The 21249-nt window shown below is 46.5% G+C and overlaps 1 protein-coding gene across 1 annotated transcript in view; it reads right to left on the bottom strand.

The window, feature by feature from the left end:
* The window catches only part of LOC126984340 (liprin-alpha-1-like), a 152547-nt gene that overhangs the window by 69581 nt on the left and 61717 nt on the right, over positions 1 to 21249 (bottom strand). Inside the window, exons 10-14 of the mRNA XM_050837952.1 lie at positions 12825 to 12981; positions 10604 to 10725; positions 8580 to 8692; positions 3222 to 3363; positions 2722 to 2924 (exon numbers count right to left, since the gene is read on the bottom strand). Of these exons, the coding sequence (XP_050693909.1) occupies positions 2722 to 2924; positions 3222 to 3363; positions 8580 to 8692; positions 10604 to 10725; positions 12825 to 12981 (737 nt within the window). The remainder of the gene's footprint in view (positions 1 to 2721; positions 2925 to 3221; positions 3364 to 8579; positions 8693 to 10603; positions 10726 to 12824; positions 12982 to 21249) is intronic.

Below are 21249 nucleotides of genomic sequence, written 5' to 3'. Positions count from 1 at the left end.
CACCAATACCACATGGGAAACACTCCACTATCCACCACAGAGGCAGAGAAAGACCTGGGAGTGTATGTTACCAGGCTACCAGTGAAGGGATATCCAGCACACCAATACCACATGGGAAAGACTCCACTATCCACCACAGATGCAGAGAAAGACCTGGGAGTGTATGTTACCAGGCTACCAGTGAAGGGATATCCAGCACACCAATACCACATGGGAAACACTCCACTATCCACCACAGAGGCAGAGAAAGACCTGGGAGTGTATGTTACCAGGCTACCAGTGAAGGGATATGATGTTGGATTTCCTGCGACACTCTCGGTAACAACGCGACGCCTGCTCTATGGCTCTGCGAGGGTGTGTGTCAGAGAAAAAAGTGCCGGCAGTGAGAGCGAGCCAAGGATTAATGTGGCTGGAAATTGACCTCTCTTTCGGCCGCCTCTTCTGATTCTTTTTTGTAGGAGCAGCGAGTAGCGGGCTTTTTTTTTTTTTTATTGTTGTTTTCTTTTTTTGAACGCCCTTGAGCTGTCTGTTGTAAAAAAAATAAATAAGTAAATAAATAAATAAATAAATAAACAGACCAGAAGCAAAGGGAGAGGCAATGAGTATGTGATGGAGTGTAATGGTCAGGGAAGAAATAAATAAATAAATAAATAAACAATAATAATAATAATAATAATAATAATAATAATAATAATAATAATAATAAACGAATAACACTTAATTAATACCACTTTTAAATCACACTAAACAAACAGTGGAGAGAGAGAGAGAGAGAGAGAGAGAGAGAGAGAGAGAGAGAGAGAGAGAGAGAGAGAGAGAGAGAGAGAGAGAGAGAGAGAGAGAAACAGAGGAACCTGAGTCACAGTAGTAGTAATAGTAGTAGTAGTAGTAGTAACAGTAGTAGTAGTAGTAGTAGCAGTAGTAGTAGTAGTAGTAGTAGTAGCAGCAGCAATACCAGTAGTAGTAGTAGTAGTAGTAGTAGTAGTAATAGCAATACCAGTAGAAGTAGTAATAGTAGTAGTAGTAGTAGTAGTAGTATAGCAGCAGTAGTAGTAGTAGTAGTAGTAGTAGTAGTAGTAGTAGTAATGGTAGTAGTAGTAGTAGTAGTAGTAGTAGTAGTAGTAGTAGTAGAAGTAGTAGTAGCAGCTGTTATTGTTGTTACAGGAAGGGCATAAGGACAGCAGTGATACCAACAACAGTAACAGTAATACAAATGGTGAGAATAAACAACAAAAAATAGCACATCAACACCACCATTAGTAGCGGTCACATGAGGAGGAGCAGCGCCGACGTGAATCTAATGAGCTGCTTAATGACCTTTTTACCTCCCTGTTAATGAAGGTAAGAGGAAAAGCGACCCAAGAGAAAGGTCATATCGCCAGCTCCACAGTCCAGCACAGCGTCATGGTAAGCACCCTAACCAAACTCTATTCTCCACAATGATATGTTTTTTTACTCAACACCAGACACTAATAAAGAGATTTCCAGTGTGGTTTCCTAGGCTTCGTCACCCAAGAACACATATTTGACAAGGCTTTCCTAGGAGTTGTGGGCATTTCCAGTAGTAGTTTTATGACCCTGGTGGTAGTGTGACCCTTCCTCTGTACCGTGAATATAGGAAACACATATCTGACAAGGCTTTCCTAGGAGTTGTGGGCATTTCCAGTAGTAGTTTTATGACCCTGGTGGTAGTGTGACCCTTCCTCTGTACCGTGAATATAGGAAACACATATCTGACAAGGCTTTCCTAGGAGTTGTGGGCATTTCCAGTAGTAGTTTTATGACCCTGGTGGTAGTGTGACCCTTCCTCTGTACTGTGAATATAGGAAACACATATCTGACAAGGCTTTCCTAGGAGTTGTGGGCATTTCCAGTAGTAGTTTTATGACCCTGGTGGTAGTGTGACCCTTCCTCTGTACCGTGAATATAGGAAACACATATCTGACAAGGCTTTCCTAGGAGTTGTGGGCATTTCCAGTAGTACTTTTATGACCCTGGTGGTAGTGTGACCCTTCTTCTGTACCCTGAGCCTAAAAAACACTCATTAGAGCCTAACTGATATCCCCCTTTGACCTTTAGGAATAGCTTATGTGAGAAGGGAGTCTCTAGTAATACCAGCCCTAAAATCTCCTCTTCCTTTTTATATCAACACCAAACTCTAGAGCTACAAGGAATTTCTGTCGTATTTTGTGTTTGGTTGGGGAGCTTACAAACTTGCTGTGTTGGACTGTAAGGGCCAGTTTCACAGTTCTCCATGATGGGTTAGTAAGCTCCCAAACCAATACCAGAGCCTTCGAAATTTCCTTGTATAGTGTCTGGTGTTTGTATTTAAGTTCACAAATTGGTTCACGGATACAGAAAGGCAATATCCGTCAGGGTTTAGAACACTCACTAAGGGCCAGTTTCACAGTTCCCCATGCTGGATTAGTAAGCTCCCAAACCAATACCAGAGCCTTCGAAATTTCCTTGTATAGTGTCTGGTGTTCATATTGAAGTTCACAAATTTGATGAAACTATACAGGAAAACTCTTGTGTATTTGGTGTGGCATCGAAGACCTCCCCATTTTGGATTGTATGGGATTCTATAGTTTGGTTCGAGCTGTTACGAATATGCCGTGTTGGACTGTGAAATCGGCTCTAAAACTTGCCCATAAACAGCACGTACAGAAGAGTGAGCCCATGGGAGGGTGGGGCGGCGCGCATGGCCGTCCCAACACTGACCTGATCTCGTTGTTGATGGCGTCCAGTTGTTCCTGCAGCATGAGGGCGAGGGTCTGGGCGTCCGTGTGGTGGGAGGGTGAGAGCATATCCATGTGGGAGAATATTGACTCGGCGTCCTCACCCTCCCCGTCGGACAGGTCCCCACCCTCGCCGCTGAACTGGGACTGGATGTGTGCCCCCGCTATCTCCCACCCGGAGTTGGCCTGGGGGGGAGGGAGTGGAATGAGGGTGGTGATTGGAGGAGTATGAGGATGAGGAATGAGGAGGAAGAAGAGGAGGAGGAGGAGGGGAGGAGGAATGAAGGTGATGACAACAATAGTGTGAGGAATGAGGAATGAGGAGAGATAGTATGAGGAGGAGGAGGAGGAGGAATGAGGGTGGCAACAATGATAGTATGAGGAATAACAATGGATAGTATGAGGGATAATGACAACAACAACAATACCACATGGATGAGGTATGACGGGAGTGAGGAAGAGGAGGAGGAAGCCGCCCCTCACCTGTGCGTTCTCCTCCTCAAGGCTGCCTGGGGTGCGTTTGTGCGTGGGCGGGGCCGAGGGCGGGCGGCGCGGCAGGGAGCGGGAGTCAAAGCTGGAGTGTGAGGTGCTGCGGACGAACTCACCGCCCGTGGGGGACACCGACCTGGGGGGGGGGGGGGGTACGGGGGAGGAGGAGGAGGACACAAAAATTAGTATAAGAATGAGAAAGTAGATTAAGCAATAGAATAGTGCAAAGAAGGAAAGAAGGAGGAGGAGGAGGAGGAGGAGGAGGAGGAGGACACGGAAAAATGAATAAAATAATGAGAAAGTAGATTAATGACTGAGTGGATAGATACTGAGGAAAAAAAACACAGAAAAACAATATTAATCAAGACATCCGAAGCCCTGAATGACTGACAATATATAGAGATGAAAAAACAAAAACAAAAGATGATATTAGATTTACGATACTTTAAATGACTGAGTGGATAGATATTGAGGAAGAAAAACACAGAAAAACAATATTAATCAAGACATCCGAAGCCCTGAATGACCGACAATATATAGAGATGAAAAAACAAAAACAAAAGATGATATTAGATTTACGATACTTTAAATGACTGAGTGGATAGATACTGAGGAAGAAAAACACAGAAAAACAATATTAATCAAGACATCCGGTGCTCTGAATGACTGCCAATATATAGAGATGTACAAAAGATAAAAAAAGAGATGATATTATTAGATTTACGATACTTTAAATGACTGAGTGGATAGATACTGAGGAAGAAAAACACAGAAAAACAATATTAATCAAGACATCCGAAGCTCTGAATGACCGACAATAGATAGAGATGAAAAAACAAAAACAATATATAGAGATGTACAAAAGATAAAAAAAAGAGATGATATTATTAGATTTACAACACTTTAAATGACTGAGTGGATAGATATTGAGGAAGAAAAACACAGAAAAACAATATTAATCAAGACATCCGAAGCTCTGAATGACTGACAATATATAGAGATGTACAAAAAATTAAAAAAGAGATGATATTATTAGATTTACGACACTTTAAATGACTGAGTGGATAGATACTGAGGAAGAAAAACACAGAAAAACAATATTAATCAAGACATCCGAAGCTCTGAATGACTGACAATATATAGAGATGAAAAAACAAAAACAAAAAGATGATATTAGATTTACGACACTTTAAATGACTGAGTGGATAGATATTGGAGAAGAAAAACACAGAAAAACAATATTAATCAAGACATCCGGTGCTCTGAATGACTGACAATATATAGAGATGAAAAAACAAAAACAAAAAGATGATATTAGATTTACGACACTTTAAATGACTGAGTTGATAGATACTGAGGAAGAAAAACACAGAAAAACAATATTAATCAAGACATCCGAAGCTCTGAATGACTGCCAATATATAGAGATGAAAAAAACAAAAACAAAAGATGATATTAGATTTACAATACTTTAAATGACTGAGTGGATAGATACTGAGGAAGAAAAACACAGAAAAACAATATTAATCAAGACATCCGAAGCTCTGAATGACTGACAATATATAGAGATGAAAAAACAAAAACAAAAGATGATATTAGATTTACAATACTTTAAATGACTGAGTGGATAGATACTGAGGAAGAAAAACACAGAAAAACAATATTAATCAAGATCGTGGTAACAGTGGCAGCGAGGTCAGGGTGCCACCAGAGCCCTAGAGCAAGAGTGTGTGGCCAACTTCACCACAGTCGCCACATTGCAACCAAAAGAACCAAGCGAGATTTTAACCCAGTAGCAGCGGGGATCATGCTTCTTAACAGTCCCTCCAAGCGAGAAAAATGAGAAAAAATCACCCCTCACACAAACCATTTCATAACGTATTTCAAAGCATTTGTGATCAGATTATGCATCATCTATTTTGGGGGGTTTATATCATGGCACAAATTTGGCCCGTCGCTGCTACACGGTAAAGCCACAAATTTGGCCCATCGCTGCTACACGACAAAGCCACAAATTTGGCCCGTCACTGCTACACGGTAAAGCCACAAATTTGGCCCATCGCTGCTACACGGTAAAGCCACAAATTAGGCCCATCGCTGCTACACGGTAAAGCCACAAATTTGGCCCATCGCTGCTACACGGTAAAGCCACAAATTAGGCCCGTCGCTGCTACACGGTAAAGCCACAAATTAGCCCCGTCGCTGCTACCGGGTTAAACTGATGCCAATTCAATAGTTTTTTGTGGTCTGGGTACTTCTTTGAGAACCAAGAGCACACAGAAAACACTACAGTATCAGCTTCCATTTGAATTTCACGTGACTCTTTCGGTAATGACATGGCAGCTGTGATGAAGGCGGCCATGCTCTCCTGTCCTATGGCTCTGGGCACCACCGGGCATGCACTGGGCCAAGTCTCAGTCACTGCTGCCAGATTGTCGTACTCAGCTTCTAATATTTAACGACTTCCGATCCAGAAACTGTCTCCTGGGGCCCAATAACGAGATTCTTTTATATTTATCATTAAAACAGTTAATTCCTGATGTTTCTTGGCAATAGTTAGGCATCAGAAACCAGTAAATATTGTCGTACTCAGCTTCTAATATTTACTGACTTCCGACCCCATACCTGTCTCCTGGGCCCCAATAACGAGATTCTTTTATATTTATCGTTAAAATAGTTAATTCCTGATGTTTCTTGGCAATAGTTAGTCGTCAGAAACCAGTAAATATTGTCGTACTCAGCTTCTAATGTTTACCGACTTCACAGCCCATAACTGTCTCCTGGGGCCCAGTAACGAGATTCTTTTATATTTATCGTCAAAATAGTTAATTCCTGATGTTTCTTGGCAATAGTTAGGCGTCAGAAACCAGTAAATATTGTCGTACTCAGCTTCTTATATTTACCAACTTCCGACCCCATAACTGTCTCCTGGGCCCCAATAACGAGATTCTTTTATATTTATCGTTAAAACAGTTAATTCCTGATGTTTCTTGGCAATAGTTAGGCGTCAGAAACCAGTAAATATTGTTGTAATCAGCTTCTTATGTTTACCGACTTCCGACCCCATAACTGTCTCCTGGGACCCAATAATGAGATTCTTTTATATTTATCATTAAAACAGTTAATTCCTGATGTTTCTTGGCAATAGTTAGGCGTCAGAAACCAGTAAATATTGTCGTACTCAGCTTCTAATGTTTATCGACTTCCGACCCCATAACTGTCTCCTGGGACCCAATAACGAGATTCTTTTATATTTATCGTTAAAACAGTTAATTCCTGATGTTTCTTGGCAATGGATAGTTAGGGCCAGAAAATAAATAAATTGTTGTGTGTAATCAGCTATTTTTGACTTCCGACCCCATAACTGTCTCCTGGGCCCCAATAATGAGATTCTTTTATATTCATCGTTAAAACAGTTAATTCCTGATGTTTCTTGGCAATAGTTATGCTTCAAAAACCGGTAAATACTATGCTCTGAGTACGACAATCTGGCAACAGTGGTCTCAGTCCCTTAACCACAGCATCCTTGGAATGGTGATGACATGCATGGGAGGTGTCCTTAGCTTAGGGGCGGTGGGTCAACAGTGTATTGCTAAGGATGTGCATTGCTTGGGCATTATGCCAACACAACACACTCTGCCTCCCTCAGCACTACAGGAATGAGTGCCGACGTGTTGTGGAAAAAAGGACGGCTTTTGACGAGATTCTTTTATATTTATCGTTAAAACAGTTAATTCCTGATGTTTCTTGGCAATAGTTAGGCGTCAGAAACCAGTAAATATTGTTGTAATCAGCTTTTGACGCTTAATATCGGGTCTTTTGGTAAACACAACTTCAGAAACCAAAGAGGACGGGCGGCAAAAAGAGCATCAAACACCCAATGGTCGACTGAATAGACTTTGAGCGAAATCTATATACATGGTGTTGTGTTGGTTAGGTGGGTGCCAATGAGTACACTCGAGCCACTGGTACCAACCAAGCCAACACAAAACCATGTCAATAGGATTCCCTCAATTTCAGTTCAATCGACGCAAAGGTGTTCGATACTTTTTCTACCGACTGTACGTTTGAGGCGTCGGGAGGAGAAGGGGCGTGAGGGACAGGGCCAGGTGTGCACTGGGTAAAGCCGGCCGGCTACACCCCCCAGGAAGAACACAAAACAAGCTGATGGGGAAAAACAACTTTGTGTTTGGTGTGCTGAGGGAGCTTTTCTCTTGCAACTTACTTCTTGTTCTTCCTGTGATTTTTTTTATTTATATTTTTATTTATTTATTTATTTTTTTTTTTTTTATGCCTATAGCACTGATAGGCTTCCTTGAGGGGCCTGGATGGTAGTTGGCCCCAGCCCGTCATGGCGCAGGAAAGTGTTTTAAAGTGGCCCACCTTTCCCAGCACACACCAGGAGGACTGGCTTCATCCCTCACAGCCCTTCTCAGCCACACCTCAATGTTGATGACAAAAAAGGGATGTCTTTAATTTTGTTGTTTCCATGAGGTAGAGGAACAGAGCAAGGCACAAGCAAAAGGTACAGAAATAAGTATGCTGTGCTGCTCCTCTGAAGAAAATATATGCCAATTAGAACAACACGGTTCAGCCTGAGGTGTTGCGTCACCCTCCCTGTGTGCTGCGGGGGCCCGCGTTGTGTTGCCGGCACAGGTGGCGGTGCGGTGAGGGGCCTCGCTCTCACACTAAGTTTAAGAGACACACACACACCAGGATTTTTATCTGAGAGAGTAAGTGATTCAACAAGATGTAGAACGTTCAAGGTAAACTTTGAGAACAACTTTATATTGAGGGTGGTGATGTGTTTACAAGAAGTGACTTGACAGTTTGGAAGTAAGCTTAAAAGAAATATGCAAAAAGCAACGTCATCTAGGTGCAACTTTGCAACATGAACAGGTCTGGTGGAAGGTGAGCTTGAGAACGTCTAGGTCAGCAATGACCTTGACCAAACAGACAAGTTTGACAGTGAGCTTGAGAGAAACTTTATCAAAGAACAACTTGATGAGCGGCCACGGTTGGCCGTGAGCCTGAGAGCCACTTCTCCACTGGACACTGCAAGGGACGGCCAAGTCTGTGTTGAGCGTGAAGGCCACTTTGATTACGGGCAAGTTTAGGACAACTGTGTGTGGGCGGCAACACAGCGCTGTGGGCGGGCCGAGGCCTGGCCGGCGGGCGGCAGCGGGCGGTGATGACTACAACAGTGAACAGTGGCTGTGAGGGTGGCCGGAGGGGGAGGCCGGGGCTGTGTGGAGGCTGCTCGGCCCCCACACAGCTCAGCCTCCCCCCAGCCCCCACTCAGCCCTGGGACAACACACGTCAATGCTCAGCTCCAGCCCTGCTAATCATTACCTTGTTAAAGCTTCTGTCTGTTTAATATTGAAGGCAATCTCCTGTTGCAACATTTGTTGCTTCAGCTGTTCAGCCTCTAGTTGCCGTCTGGACAATTCTTTCAATATTTCATTCTGTAGCAAAAGAAAACAGAAGAAATCAAAGTATCTAAAAGCAATACTACATCAAGCAGACATCCAGACAAGAGAGACAGAGAGAGAGAGAGAGACGGCGGCGAGCTGGTGGGAAGCGTGGGCAGCAAGGGAAGGCCGGCGCGTCGTGGCGCGACCCACTTACCCCACCAGGCCGGCCGGGAACAGACTCTCCATCTCCGCCTTCATGCTATCCAGCTCCTGCTGGAGCCGATCCTTTGGCAAGACACCAGGTTACTACACACACACACACACACACACACACACACACACACACACACACCAAGGCAGAATGGTATCCCACACCCAACATCCCCTGCAGCAGTGAGGGCAGCGGCCACAGCTTGCCTTCACCCACACCACAGCACTGCCACACACATTACGTACACACTTCCTCACACTCATCTCAAACTCTGATGCTGTGCTGTGAATTTCCTATCAAATTGAGGCTCACCCTTGCCCATGTATTCTGCCTCCCAAAACTGTCCTGTGTAGGGCGCAGCAGCTTCTCACAGCCCTCAAAGTCCTTCCCTGCAGTCCCTTACACCCACCATTCCCAGATCCAACACAAACATTTCCGCCTCCTCCTATCCTTGAAGTCTTCCACTGCAGTCTCTTACACTCATCATTCTCATACTCATCAATGTCTTCCACTGCAGTCCCTTCCACCCAACACTCACAGTTCACACACACAAACACCTCCATGCCAACCGTGGCGCTAATCTCTCCAGTCAGGCTCAACAGTGTCAGAGAGAGCCAGTCCGTCCCACTACACATCTGCTTCAGTGAGTAACAGTTATTGGAAACACTCAAAATACATGTGTTATATTGTCACAGCAAGACCAAGGTGAGGCTATCAGACCCTATCCTCCTGTACTGAGTCTGTCTATCTGTAGCTCTGTCATGGTTATAATTATACAAAGAGTTACCATTCCACACTGACCTGACAACTGGGGACCAAGGTGAGGCTATCAGACCCTATTCCCTCCTGTACTGAGTCTGTCTATCTGAAGCTCTGTCATGGTTATAATTATACACAGAGTTACCATTCCACACTGACCTAACAACTGGGGACCAAGGTGAGGTTATCAGACCCTATTCCCTCCTGTACTGAGTCTGTCTATCTGAAGCTCTGTCATGGTTATAATTATACACAGAGTTTCCATTCCACACTGCCCTGACAACTGGGGACCAAGGTGAGGTTATCAGAGCCTATCCTCCTGTACTGAGTCTATCTATCTGTAGCTCTGTCATGGTTATAATTATACACAGAGTTACCATTCCACACTGACCTGACAAAAGGTGAGGTTATCAGAGCCTATCCTCCTGTACTGAGTCTATCTATCTGTAGCTCTGTCATGGTTATAATTATACACAGAGTTACCATTCCACACTGACCTGACAACTGGGGACCAAGGTGAGGCTATCAGACCCTATCCTCCTGTACTGAGTCTATCTATCTGTAGCTCTGTCATGGTTATAATTATACACAGAGTTTCCATTCCACACTGACCTGACAACTGGGGACCAAGGTGAGGCTATCAGACCCTATCCTCCTGTACTGAGTCTATCTATCTGTAGCTCTGTCATGGTTATAATTATACACAGAGTTTCCATTCCACACTGACCTGACAACTGGGGACCAAGGTGAGGCTATCAGACCCTATCCTCCTGTACTGAGTCTATCTATCTGTAGCTCTGTCATGGTTATAATTATACACAGAGTTTCCATTCCACACTGACCTGACAACTGGGGACCAAGGTGAGGCTATCTGACCCTATCCTCCTGTACTGCCATGGATTGCAGCTGAGTCTGTCTATCTATCTGTAGCTCTGTCACAGTTATGGGTGTCCCTTATAACTCCCGCTGCACCCTCAGTCCGCCGTGCATACCTTTTCCTGAGTGGAGTCCTCGAGGATCTTGCGTGTCCTCTCCAGCTCTGCGGTGAGTGCGTTCTTCTCCTCGAGTGCGTGCATCCGTTCTTTGAGGTGGACTTGCAGCCTGTCATTGGATTCTGGAACACAAGGGAAGGCACCAGTGTCAGCAGTGTTGCCACCACCACCTTGTCCCTTACGCAGCACAAGGGGCGGGACCAGCACCGTAACCACACCTCTGATCTCACGCACTTCCTCCACACCAAGGCTTGTGTAACACTCACACCATGACCGGTGCTGAACACAGTGGGCACCATAATGTTTTGGCCCAATTTGCTGATACTTCTTTGTGCTGGGCTCCAACACCTGGGCAGCCTTGCCCGCCACACCACAGGCTGCCAGCCAGGACCAGCCAGCCAACCCTCACACCCTGGAGTTGACTTGGTACAAAATATTTACTACTTGTATTTGCATTTAAAATTTAGAAAAAACAAAGTACCAGTGTTTGTACTTGTATTGGACCACTTTTCAAGAGAGTGAGAAAGTAGGTGCACTACATATGAACACTTCACTGATTTGCTAATGGCACTGAATGGATCATTATCAGTTTGAAATTCTATTGTTTGCAAATTACCTTAATCTGATTATTATGTCTAGAACCAAACTGCCTCAAGGTATGTCTGGCAACACTTAGACATCAGGACTCAGCGTGCACCAGCACCAGCACCAGCACAACTGTCCCCTCAGAACTGTGAGTGTGTGCTGGGACTCAAGGTTCACTGGGCACAGACACTCAAGGCATGACAATGCTCTGATGTTTGCGCTGAGGAGGTCAGCACAAGGATGCACACAACACCACCAAGATAAAAAACATCAAGTGGCAGGCACATCAGATGCCAGCATTAGGCTGGATCAGCGCTCTGTAGAGGAGGTGACGGCCGCCCTCGAGTCTTCCCTTGTAGTGACAGCACAGCTTGCTGTCAAGAAGCTGCCAAGCACTTTAAGCATGGATACAGGACCCTCAGCAGCCAAGCCAGGGAGGGACAAGTTCAGGAGACTCACCACCAAGAGGAGGAAACTGTTCACTGTTAGGGAGTCCCCAACTCAACAACCACCAGACAATCTCAGGGGCAGGAGTCCATTAAGAGTAACATGCAAAGAGATCCAAGTCCCCCGTGCATGTCTGAGAAAAGGGAGGCACCACAGACTGGAAGGCAGGAGCAGGCAGAGGTGTTTCCAGCCCTGGCAGAGGCAGCACAGAACTCCCTGGCTGTGCCTGCATGTTCTGCACCTGTAGAAAGAATCTTCAGCATTGTGGGAAAGGTCTTTTGTCCCAACATGTTGGCTTGGGGCCAGGAATTTCACTGAGTCCATAATGTTTGTGAAATGCATTGAAGAGTCCTACACTTTGCTGTAGATATACAATGCCAGCATTTTCCCGGATCATCAGATGATATAAATATCACACTTTGTAAACATATTATTAGTGACAGTCATGTAGGGAATGCACGAAGGAAATACAACAGAGTAGTTCAGTTGTCACTCAAGCCAGAATGTTGACCTGAAATTAAATGTTACCAGTAATGTCTCTTTGTTACAAGTGTGGGGTGGCCCCCCTTCCATGTGTCCTCAGTGCTCACAACACTGCAGTGATGGGCCCATCACCCCCAGCCCTGAGATAACGTGCCAGCGTGGTCAGCGGTGTAGTTATGGCGAGCCTTTACCAGCCAGGCACAGAACCCTCCGATAACGCAGCCCTCGCGTCCTCCTCACCCACACACCACGACGAAAGCCAGACACACACACACACACACACACACACACACACCAAGAGGGGGCGACACACACACCACACACCCTGACCCCGGCCACAGCCACACACCAAGAGAAGGCAAGACACGCCACAGACCCCAACTACTGACACACACACACACACACACACACACACATGATCAAGAGGAGGAAATCAGCTACGTAAAATATATAAACACACACACACACACACACACACACACACACACACACACACACACACACCCACACCCACACACCCGCAGAGGGGGCGACACACACACCACACACCCTGACACCGGCCACTGCCACACACCAAGAGACGGCAAGACACAGACCCCAACTACTGACACACACACACACACACACACACACGATCAAGAGGAGGAAATCAGCTACGTAAAATATATAAACACACACACACACACACACACACACACACACACACCTTGCAGCAGCTTGTCAACAGTGCTGGAGAGCCGCGTGTTGTGCTCCTCATTCATCTTGAGGCGCTGGTTGAGGCGGTGCAGCTCGGCGCCCTTCTCATCCAGCTGGTTCTCCAGGCGCTGAATTCTGTCCTCAGCGCTCCCATGCTTCTCCTGCACCTGGAAGAGAGCAGGAGGGAGGGGGGGTGAGTGGGGGGGTGAGGGTGGGAGGGAGACAGGCAGAGGGGAGGGAGGGAGCAGACAGGGGACAGGGGGAGGAAGGCAAGCAGAACAGGACACAGAGGAAAGAGGAAGAAGAGAGGAAAGAATGAGCATAGCAGCAAGCAGGGTGAGGAATGCAGGGACAGAGGAAGGGAGGAAGGGAGAGAGGGAAGAGAGAGAAAGGCAAGCAGAACAGGACACAGAGGAAAGAGGAAGAAGAGAGGAAAGAATGAGCATAGCAGCAAGCAGGGTGAGGAATGCAGGGACAGAGGAAGGGAGGAAGGGACAGAGGGAAGAGAGAGGAAGGCAAGCAGAACAGGACACAGAGGAAAGAGGAAGAAGAGAGGAAAGAATGAGCATAGCAGCGAGGAGGGTGAGGAATGCAGGGACAGGGGAAGGGAGGAAGAGAAGTGAGGAAGGGACAGAGGGAAGAGAGAGGAAGGCAAGCAGAACAGGACACAGAGGAAAGAAGAAAAACACCCACAGAAGACAGGAAGAATGAACAAGGAAGGAAAAGAAGAGGAGATAGAGAGATAAGAAGGAAGGGAAGGAGGAAGGAGGGAAGAGAAGAATGAACAGGAGGGGGCCATGACGAGGAGGAGGAAGGAGGGAGGGAAGAAACGGGGAGGGAAACAGAGAGAAAAGCAGATGGAGCAACAGAAGGAGGAGATGACGGAGGGAGGGGAGGTAAGGATGGAGGGAGGAAGAGGATGGTATTTGAGGGAGGGTTCAAGGAAGGGTGGGAGGAGGGAGGGAGGGAGGGAGGCAAGGACAGTAAGTTGGGTACATATATGGTTAGGTTGGTACATGTATGACAAGCCTGGGACACATGTAAGAGGACACACACAACAGTAAGGGCCATATTTTAAGACACCATCGCTCCTCACATCAACTATCTCTAAAGGTCAAAGAGGGGATCAGTCTGGTTTTGATGAGTGTTTTTTAAGGTTCATGGTACAGAAGAAGGGTCAAACTACCACCAGGGTCATAAAACTACCCCTGGAAAGGCCTACAGCTCCTATGAAAGCTATGTCAAATATGTGAGCTTGGGCGACGAGATGTTTTAAAATACGACCCTCAGCGACCACAGAGGCAGCAATAGGGTGAGAGATAGCCATGGCCAGCGTTACCAGACCAACACACTCGGCACGCTGTTTCCAGTTTGTGACCCGGAACATTGAAAAAAAAGAGTGAGAATGGGAATGGGAGAGACTCATAGCCTGTCCAACCCCATGTTAAATGACAACAACAACAGGGTGAGAGATAGCCATGGCCAGCGTTACCAGACCAGCACACTCGGCACGCTGTTTCCAGTTTGTGACCCAGAACATTGAAAAAAAGAGTGAGAATGGGAATGGGAATGGGAGCGACTCATAGCCTGTCCAACCTTGGCTTTACCGTAGTAGCGACGGGACAAATTGTGGCTTTACCATGTAGCAGTGACGGCCAAATTTGGCTTTACCATGATATAAACCCCCCAAAATAGATGATACATAATCTGATCACAAATGCTTTGATATATACTATGAAATGGTTTGTGTGAGGGGTGATTTTTTCTCATTTTTCTCGCTTGGAGGGACCATTAAGAAACATGATCCCTGCTGCTACCAGGTTAAATGAGAACAAGAAGAACTATTGCAAAAAAACATCAAATTTTAACAGTTTTAGCAATAACTTTAACCCGGTAGCAGCAGGGATCATGTTTCTTAATGGTCCCTCTAAGTGGGAAAAATGAGAAAAAATCATCAATCACACAAACCATTTCATAATATATATCAAAGCATTTGTGATCAGTTTATGTATCGTCTATTTTGGGGGGTTTATATCATGGCACAAATTTGGCGCGTCGCTGCTACACGGTAAAGCCACAAATTTGGCCCGTCGCTGCTACACGGTAAAGCCACAAATTTGGCCCGTCGCTGCTACACGGTAAAGCCACAATTTGGCCTGCTGCTACACGGTAAAGCCACAAATTGGCCTGTCGCTGCTACACGGTAAAGCCATAAATTTGGCCTGTCGCTGTTACATCGGTAAAGCCACAAATTTGGCCTGTCACTGCTACACGGTAAAGCCACAAATTTGGCCCATTCACTGTTACATGGTAAAGCCACAAATTTGGCCTGTCATCACTGTTACACGGTAAAGCCACAAATTTGGCCCATTGTTGTTACATGGTAGCCACAAATTTGGTCATCACTACACGGTAAAGCCACAAATTTGGCCCATCACTACTACATGGTAAAGCCACAAATTTGGCCTGTCACTGCTACACGGTAAAGCCACAAATTTGGCCCATCACTGCTACACGGTAAAGCCACAAATTTGGCCTGTCACTGCTACACGGTAAAGCCACAAATTTGGCCTGTCACTGCTACACGGTAAAGCCACAAATTTGGCCTGTCACTGCTACACGGTAAAGCCACAAATTTGGCCTGTCACTGCTACACGGTAAAGCCACAAATTTGGCCTGTCACTGCTACACGGTAAAGCCACAAATTTGGCCCATCGCTGCTACACGGTAAAGCCACAAATTTGGCCCATCGCTGCTACACGGTTAACTGAGTAGCATTATTTGTGTGGGTACAACAGTTCTGGGTCTGAAACCTAGAAATGTGATGCTCTGAGTATGATGATCTGGTAACGCTGGGCTTGAGTGAGTCCTTAGCAAGCCCAGGTGCCACAGGGGTGTGCGCCAGGCAGTGTCCCTAAGCCTGGCGGTAACATGATGGACACCCTGCCCCACATGGTACAGCAAACCCTCTATGAATCGGACCTCTGTATTTTGGATATCGGATGAGCCAGCCTTGGCCGCAACTCAGTCGTTGTCTTTCCCTCTAATCCTAAGAAGCCATTCATAACACCATGCAGTCATATTATGAATATATGTATGTTCCATAAATAGATATCGTACAGACTAACAGTGAGACAGATAGCCATGTGCAGGTCATCGCTAGATCTGTATACAATGGGGGTTTTCCTTGGGCCAAGCCACAGGGCTCAAGTTAGACTCGATGGACTGTAGTCAACGGAAAGAATCAGGACTGAGCAGGCTCGAACCGCCGCCCTGTCAGGTCGTAAGGCCTGGCAGCACAGCGCTCTAACCAGTTGTGCCACGGAGTGAGTGTATTTACCTATTTGTGGTCTACTGGGGCTGAGCTTAGCTAAGGCTTTGAAGATACATATACAGATAAGAAATAAAGAAATCAACAGGATAAAAAATAACAAAACATTAGGAAGTAAATTTGTAAGCATAAAATAATCACTGGATAAGAAAGTAAGAAATGATAGGCAAGAAACGGGAGTGAGAGGGGACAGAGAGGAGTGAGAGGGGACAGAGAGGAGTGAGAGGGGACAGAGAGGAGTGAGAGGGGACAGAGAGGAGTGAGAGGGGACAGAGAGGAGTGAGAGGGGACAGAGAGGAGTGAGAGGGGACAGAGAGGAGTGAGAGGGGACAGAGAGGAGTGAGAGGGGACAGAGAGGAGTGAGAGGGGACAGAGAGGAGTGAGAGGGGACAGAGAGGAGTGAGAGGGTACAGAGAGGAGTGAGAGGGGACAGAGAGGAGTGAGAGGGGACAGAGAGGGAGTGAGAGGGGACAGAGAGGAGTGAGAGGGAACAGAGAGGGAGTGAGAGGGGACAGAGAGGGAGTGAGAGGGGACAGAGAGGAGTGAGAGGGGACAGAGAGGAGTGAGATGGGACAGCGAGAGGGAGTGAGAGGGGACAGAGAGGGTGAGAGGGGACAGAGAGGGGAGGAGGGGACAGAGAGGGAGGGAGAGGGGACAGAGAGGGAGAGGGACAGAGAGGAGTGAGAGGGGACAGAGAGGAGGGAGAGGGGACAGAGAGAGAGTGAGAGGGAACAAAGAGGGAGTGAGAGGGGACAGAGAGGAGTGAGAGGGGACAGAGAGGAGTGAGAGGGAACAGAGAGGGAGTGAGAGGGGACAGAGAGGAGGGTGAGAGGGGGACAGAGAGGGGACAGAGAGGAGTGAGAGGGGACAGAGAGGAGGAGAGGGGACAGAGAGGAGGAGAGGGAACAGAGGGAGTGAGAGGGGACAGAGAGGGAGTGAGAGGGGACAGAGAGGAGTGAGAGGGGACAGAGAGGAGTGAGAGGGGACAGAGAGGAGTGAGAGGGGACAGAGAGGGGAGGAGAGGGGAACAGAGGGAGTGAGAGGGGACAGAGAGGGAGTGAGAGGGGACAGAGAGGAGGAGGGGACAGAGAGGAGTGAGAGGGAACAGAGAGGGAGGAGAGAGGGGACAGAGAGGGAGTGAGAGGGGACAGAGAGGGAGGAGAGGGGAACAGAGAGGGGAGGAGAGGGACAGAGAGGAGGTGAGAGGGGACAGAGAGGAGTGAGAGGGGACAGAGAGGGAGTGAGAGGGGACAGAGAGGAGTGAGAGGGGACAGAGAGGAGTGAGAGGGGACAGAGAGGGAGTGAGAGGGGACAGAGAGGAGTGAGAGGGAACAGAGAGGAGGAGAGGGGACAGAGGGAGTGAGAGGGGACAGAGAGGAGTGAGAGGGGACAGAGAGGGAGGGGACAGAGAGGAGGAGAGGGACAGAGAGGGAGTGAGAGGGGACAGAGAGGAGGAGGGGACAGAGAGGGAGAGAGGGAGAGGGGACAGAGAGGAGGAGAGGGGACAGAGAGGAGGAGAGGGGACAGAGAGGGAGGAGAGGGAACAGAGAGGAGTGAGAGGGGACAGAGAGGAGTGAGAGGGGACAGAGAGGAGTGAGAGGGGACAGAGAGGAGTGAGAGGGGACAGAGAGGAGTGAGAGGGGACAGAGAGGAGTGAGAGGGGACAGAGAGGAGTGAGAGGGGACAGAGAGGGAGTGAAAGGGGACAGAGAGGGAGTGAAAGGGGACAGAGAGGGAGTGAGAGGGGACAGAGAGGGAGTGAGAGGGAAGAAGCAAAACAACAAAGGTAACCAAGAAGCACAGCAACACAGCAACACCACCTGAGGGAGCAACACTGCCAGGCTGCCACACCCTCGGTAATGACAGCAACACAGCCCACAAACACTCCCATTAAGCACACACTCAACACTCATCGGGGACCAAAAAGATGATGACAAATGATGGAAAAAATAAAGAAAGACAAAGAATATACTTGAGAAATACAAAGAACCAACATCATACAGTAAAGTGGAAAAAATGATGGAAAAAGTACAGCATGAGGCAAAAAATAGACTTGAGGAAAATGAAAAACTATCAACATACAGTAAAAGGGAAAGAGAAATACAGGAAAAATACAGTGAGCCAAAAACTGGACTAAAGAAAAAACTATCAATATACAGTAAAGTGGAAAGAGAAATACAGGAAAAATACAGTGAGCCAAAACTGACTAAAGAAAAACTATCAATATACAGTAAAGTGGAAAGAAATACAGGAAAAATACAGTGAGCCATAAACTGACTAAAGAAAAAACTATCAATATACAGTAAAGTGGAAGAGAAATACAGGAAAAATACAGTGAGCCATAAACTGACTAAAGAAAAACTATCAATATACAGTAAAGTGGAAAGAGAAATACAGGAAAAATACAGTGAGCCAAAACTGGACTAAAGAAAAACTATCAATATACAGTAAAGTGGAAAGAAATACAGGAAAAATACAGTGAGCCAAAAACTGACTAAAGAAAAACTATCAATATACAGTAAAGTGGAAAGAGAAATACAGGAAAAATACAGTGAGCCAAAAACTGGACTAAAGAAAAAACTATCAATATACAGTAAAGTGGAAAGAGAAATACAGGAAAAATACAGTGAGCCATAAACTGGACTAAAGAAAAAACTATCAATATACAGTAAAGTGGAAAGAGAAATACAGGAAAAATACAGTGAGCCAAAAACTGGACTAAAGAAAAAACTATCAATATACAGTAAAGTGGAAAGAGAAATACAGGAAAAATACAGTGAGCCAAAAACTGGACTAAAGAAAAAACTATCAATATACAGTAAAGTGGAAAGAGAAATACAGGAAAAATACAGTGAGCCAAAAACTGGACTAAAGAAAAAACTATCAATATACAGTAAAGTGGAAAGAGAAATACAGGAAAAATACAGTGAGCCAAAAACTGGACTAAACAAAAAACTATCAACATACAGTAAAGTGTAAAGAGCAGAGAGATAGGTGAAAATAATGAGTACAGAACTGTCTCCAAGTTTGGGGTAAACAGGTCCACGCTGCAGGTCACAAACGTTAAGATCACAAATTTTGAACCATTATTCTTGTGGGGAAAATTGAAAACCGTCGACATCTTGCGCTTGGCCACCCATCTGGGTGGCCAAGCGCATGTGTGCAGACAGCCCCAGCCACGCGCTGGGCCCGAGCAGCTGACGGGCGGCGTGGCCTTTGCATCAGTGCCGCCTGAACGGTATTTTTGTCATGGCCCGTGTGTGTGTGTGTGTGTGTGTGTGTGTGTGTGTGTGTGTGTGTGTGTGTGTGGCTGTGTTTGTTGTGGGTTTGGGCTTCTCAATTAGCCAGTTCTTGTTTTCCACATGTTGCGTGGGACCCCTCTCTTTTCTTCCATCTCTTCTTTTTGAAAAGGAGGAGATGGAAGAAAGGAAAGGGGTCCCGCATGGAAGGTGGGAATTATCAGACTGAGGAGCCTGGGCCCACGGTGGGCACAGCCACACACACACACACACGGGCCCAGATGAAGGTGCTGTTTGGGTGGCATCGATGCGTGGGCTGCACCGCCGACACTCATCATCGCCATCATCAGCCGCCCGTCAGCTGCTCCGGGCTGCTTGCACACATGTGCCTGGCTGCCCGGATCCCACTCACCATGCTTCCCGCGGCCAAGGGAAAGGCCCAGGGGGTGGTAAGAGTGAGAATGGGAGTCAAGGACCACAACAAGGTGTGAAAAAAAAACAGTTTTAGCAGCCTTTTCCTTTTCCTTTCGGGTCATATTGCAATTTCAGTTTTCAATAAAAATCAAATCTTGGGTCCCAACCACAGACACGGTGAATCACAAACTTGAAACTCACAATCCTGGAGACAGTGCTGTACTTGTGAGGCCTGCCGATTCTTACAGGCTCAAATATGTGAGTACACCAACACACACAAGTAAAAGAGGAGAGAAAGAGGGAAGGGAGAAGGGAGGTAAAGGTGGAGGGAAAGGAACAGGAACAGAAGAAGGGGAACAGAAAATGGCAATGCAAGGCTGGAGAGAGAGGAAGGAGAGGCAAGAGAGAAAGATTGATAAAGAAGGTGGGAATGAAGGTAGAAATAACAATGAGAGAGAAGGAGAAAGGGGATGAGAGAACAGAGGGAAGGGAGGAAGGAAGGAAGGAGGGAGGGATGTTAGGAAGTAAGAAAAAGGAAGGAAGGAAGGAAGGAGAGAGAAGGAGAGAGGGGATGAGAGAGAACAGAGGGAAGGGAGGAAGGAAAGAAGGAGGGATGTTAAGAAGGAAAAAAGGAAGGAAGGAAGGAAGGTAGGAAGGAAGAAAAAGGAAGGAAGGAGAGAAGGAAAAAGAGGACGAGAGAGAACAGAGGGAAGGAAGGAAGGAAGGAAGGAGGGAGGGATGTTAAGAAGTAAGAAAAAGGAAGGAAGGAAGGAAGGAAGGAAGGAGAGAGAAGGAAAAAGAGGACGAGAGAGCCCGGAGGGAAGGAAGGAAGGAAGGAAGGTGGGCGGGATGTTAAGAAGTAAGAAAAAGGAAGGAAGGAAGGAAGGAAGGAAGGAAGGAGAGAGAAGGAAAAAGAGGACAAGAGAGAACGGAGGGAAGGGAGGAAGGAAAGAAGGAAGAAAGAAAGAAAGAAAAAAGGAAGGAAGGAAGGAAGGAAGGAGAGAAGAAAGGAAGGAGGGAGAGAAGGAAGGAAGGAAGGAAGGAAGGAAGGAAGGGAGGGAGGGAGGGAGGAAGGAAGGAAGGAAGGAAGGAAGGAGAGAGAGGAGAGGAAGAGAGAGAGAGAGAGAGAGAGAGAGAGAGAGAGAGAGAGAGAGAGAGAGAGAGGTGAACGGAACAAAACATCTCAAAATTCACAACAAACAAACAAACAAACAAACAAACAAACTAAACAACAACAAAAACAACAACTGGGTGAGAAGGCATCCACTCACACTCCACTGCTTCATCCGCCCACCCCAGTCATCCACCCTTGATCCACCTGCACAATCTATCCTTCCATCCTGCCCAATCCACCCAGCAGTACAATCCATTCATCCACTAAGTCATCCACCTCTGCTTCCATCCCTTCCATCAACCTAATCCATTCATCCACTCAGTTCTCCGTTCCACTAA

This window comes from Eriocheir sinensis, chromosome 57 (assembly GCF_024679095.1).
Source record: "Eriocheir sinensis breed Jianghai 21 chromosome 57, ASM2467909v1, whole genome shotgun sequence".
Classification (NCBI taxonomy): domain Eukaryota; kingdom Metazoa; phylum Arthropoda; class Malacostraca; order Decapoda; family Varunidae; genus Eriocheir; species Eriocheir sinensis.
Note: the sequence above shows the minus strand (reverse complement) of the source record. Positions and strands in the feature narration are given on the sequence as shown.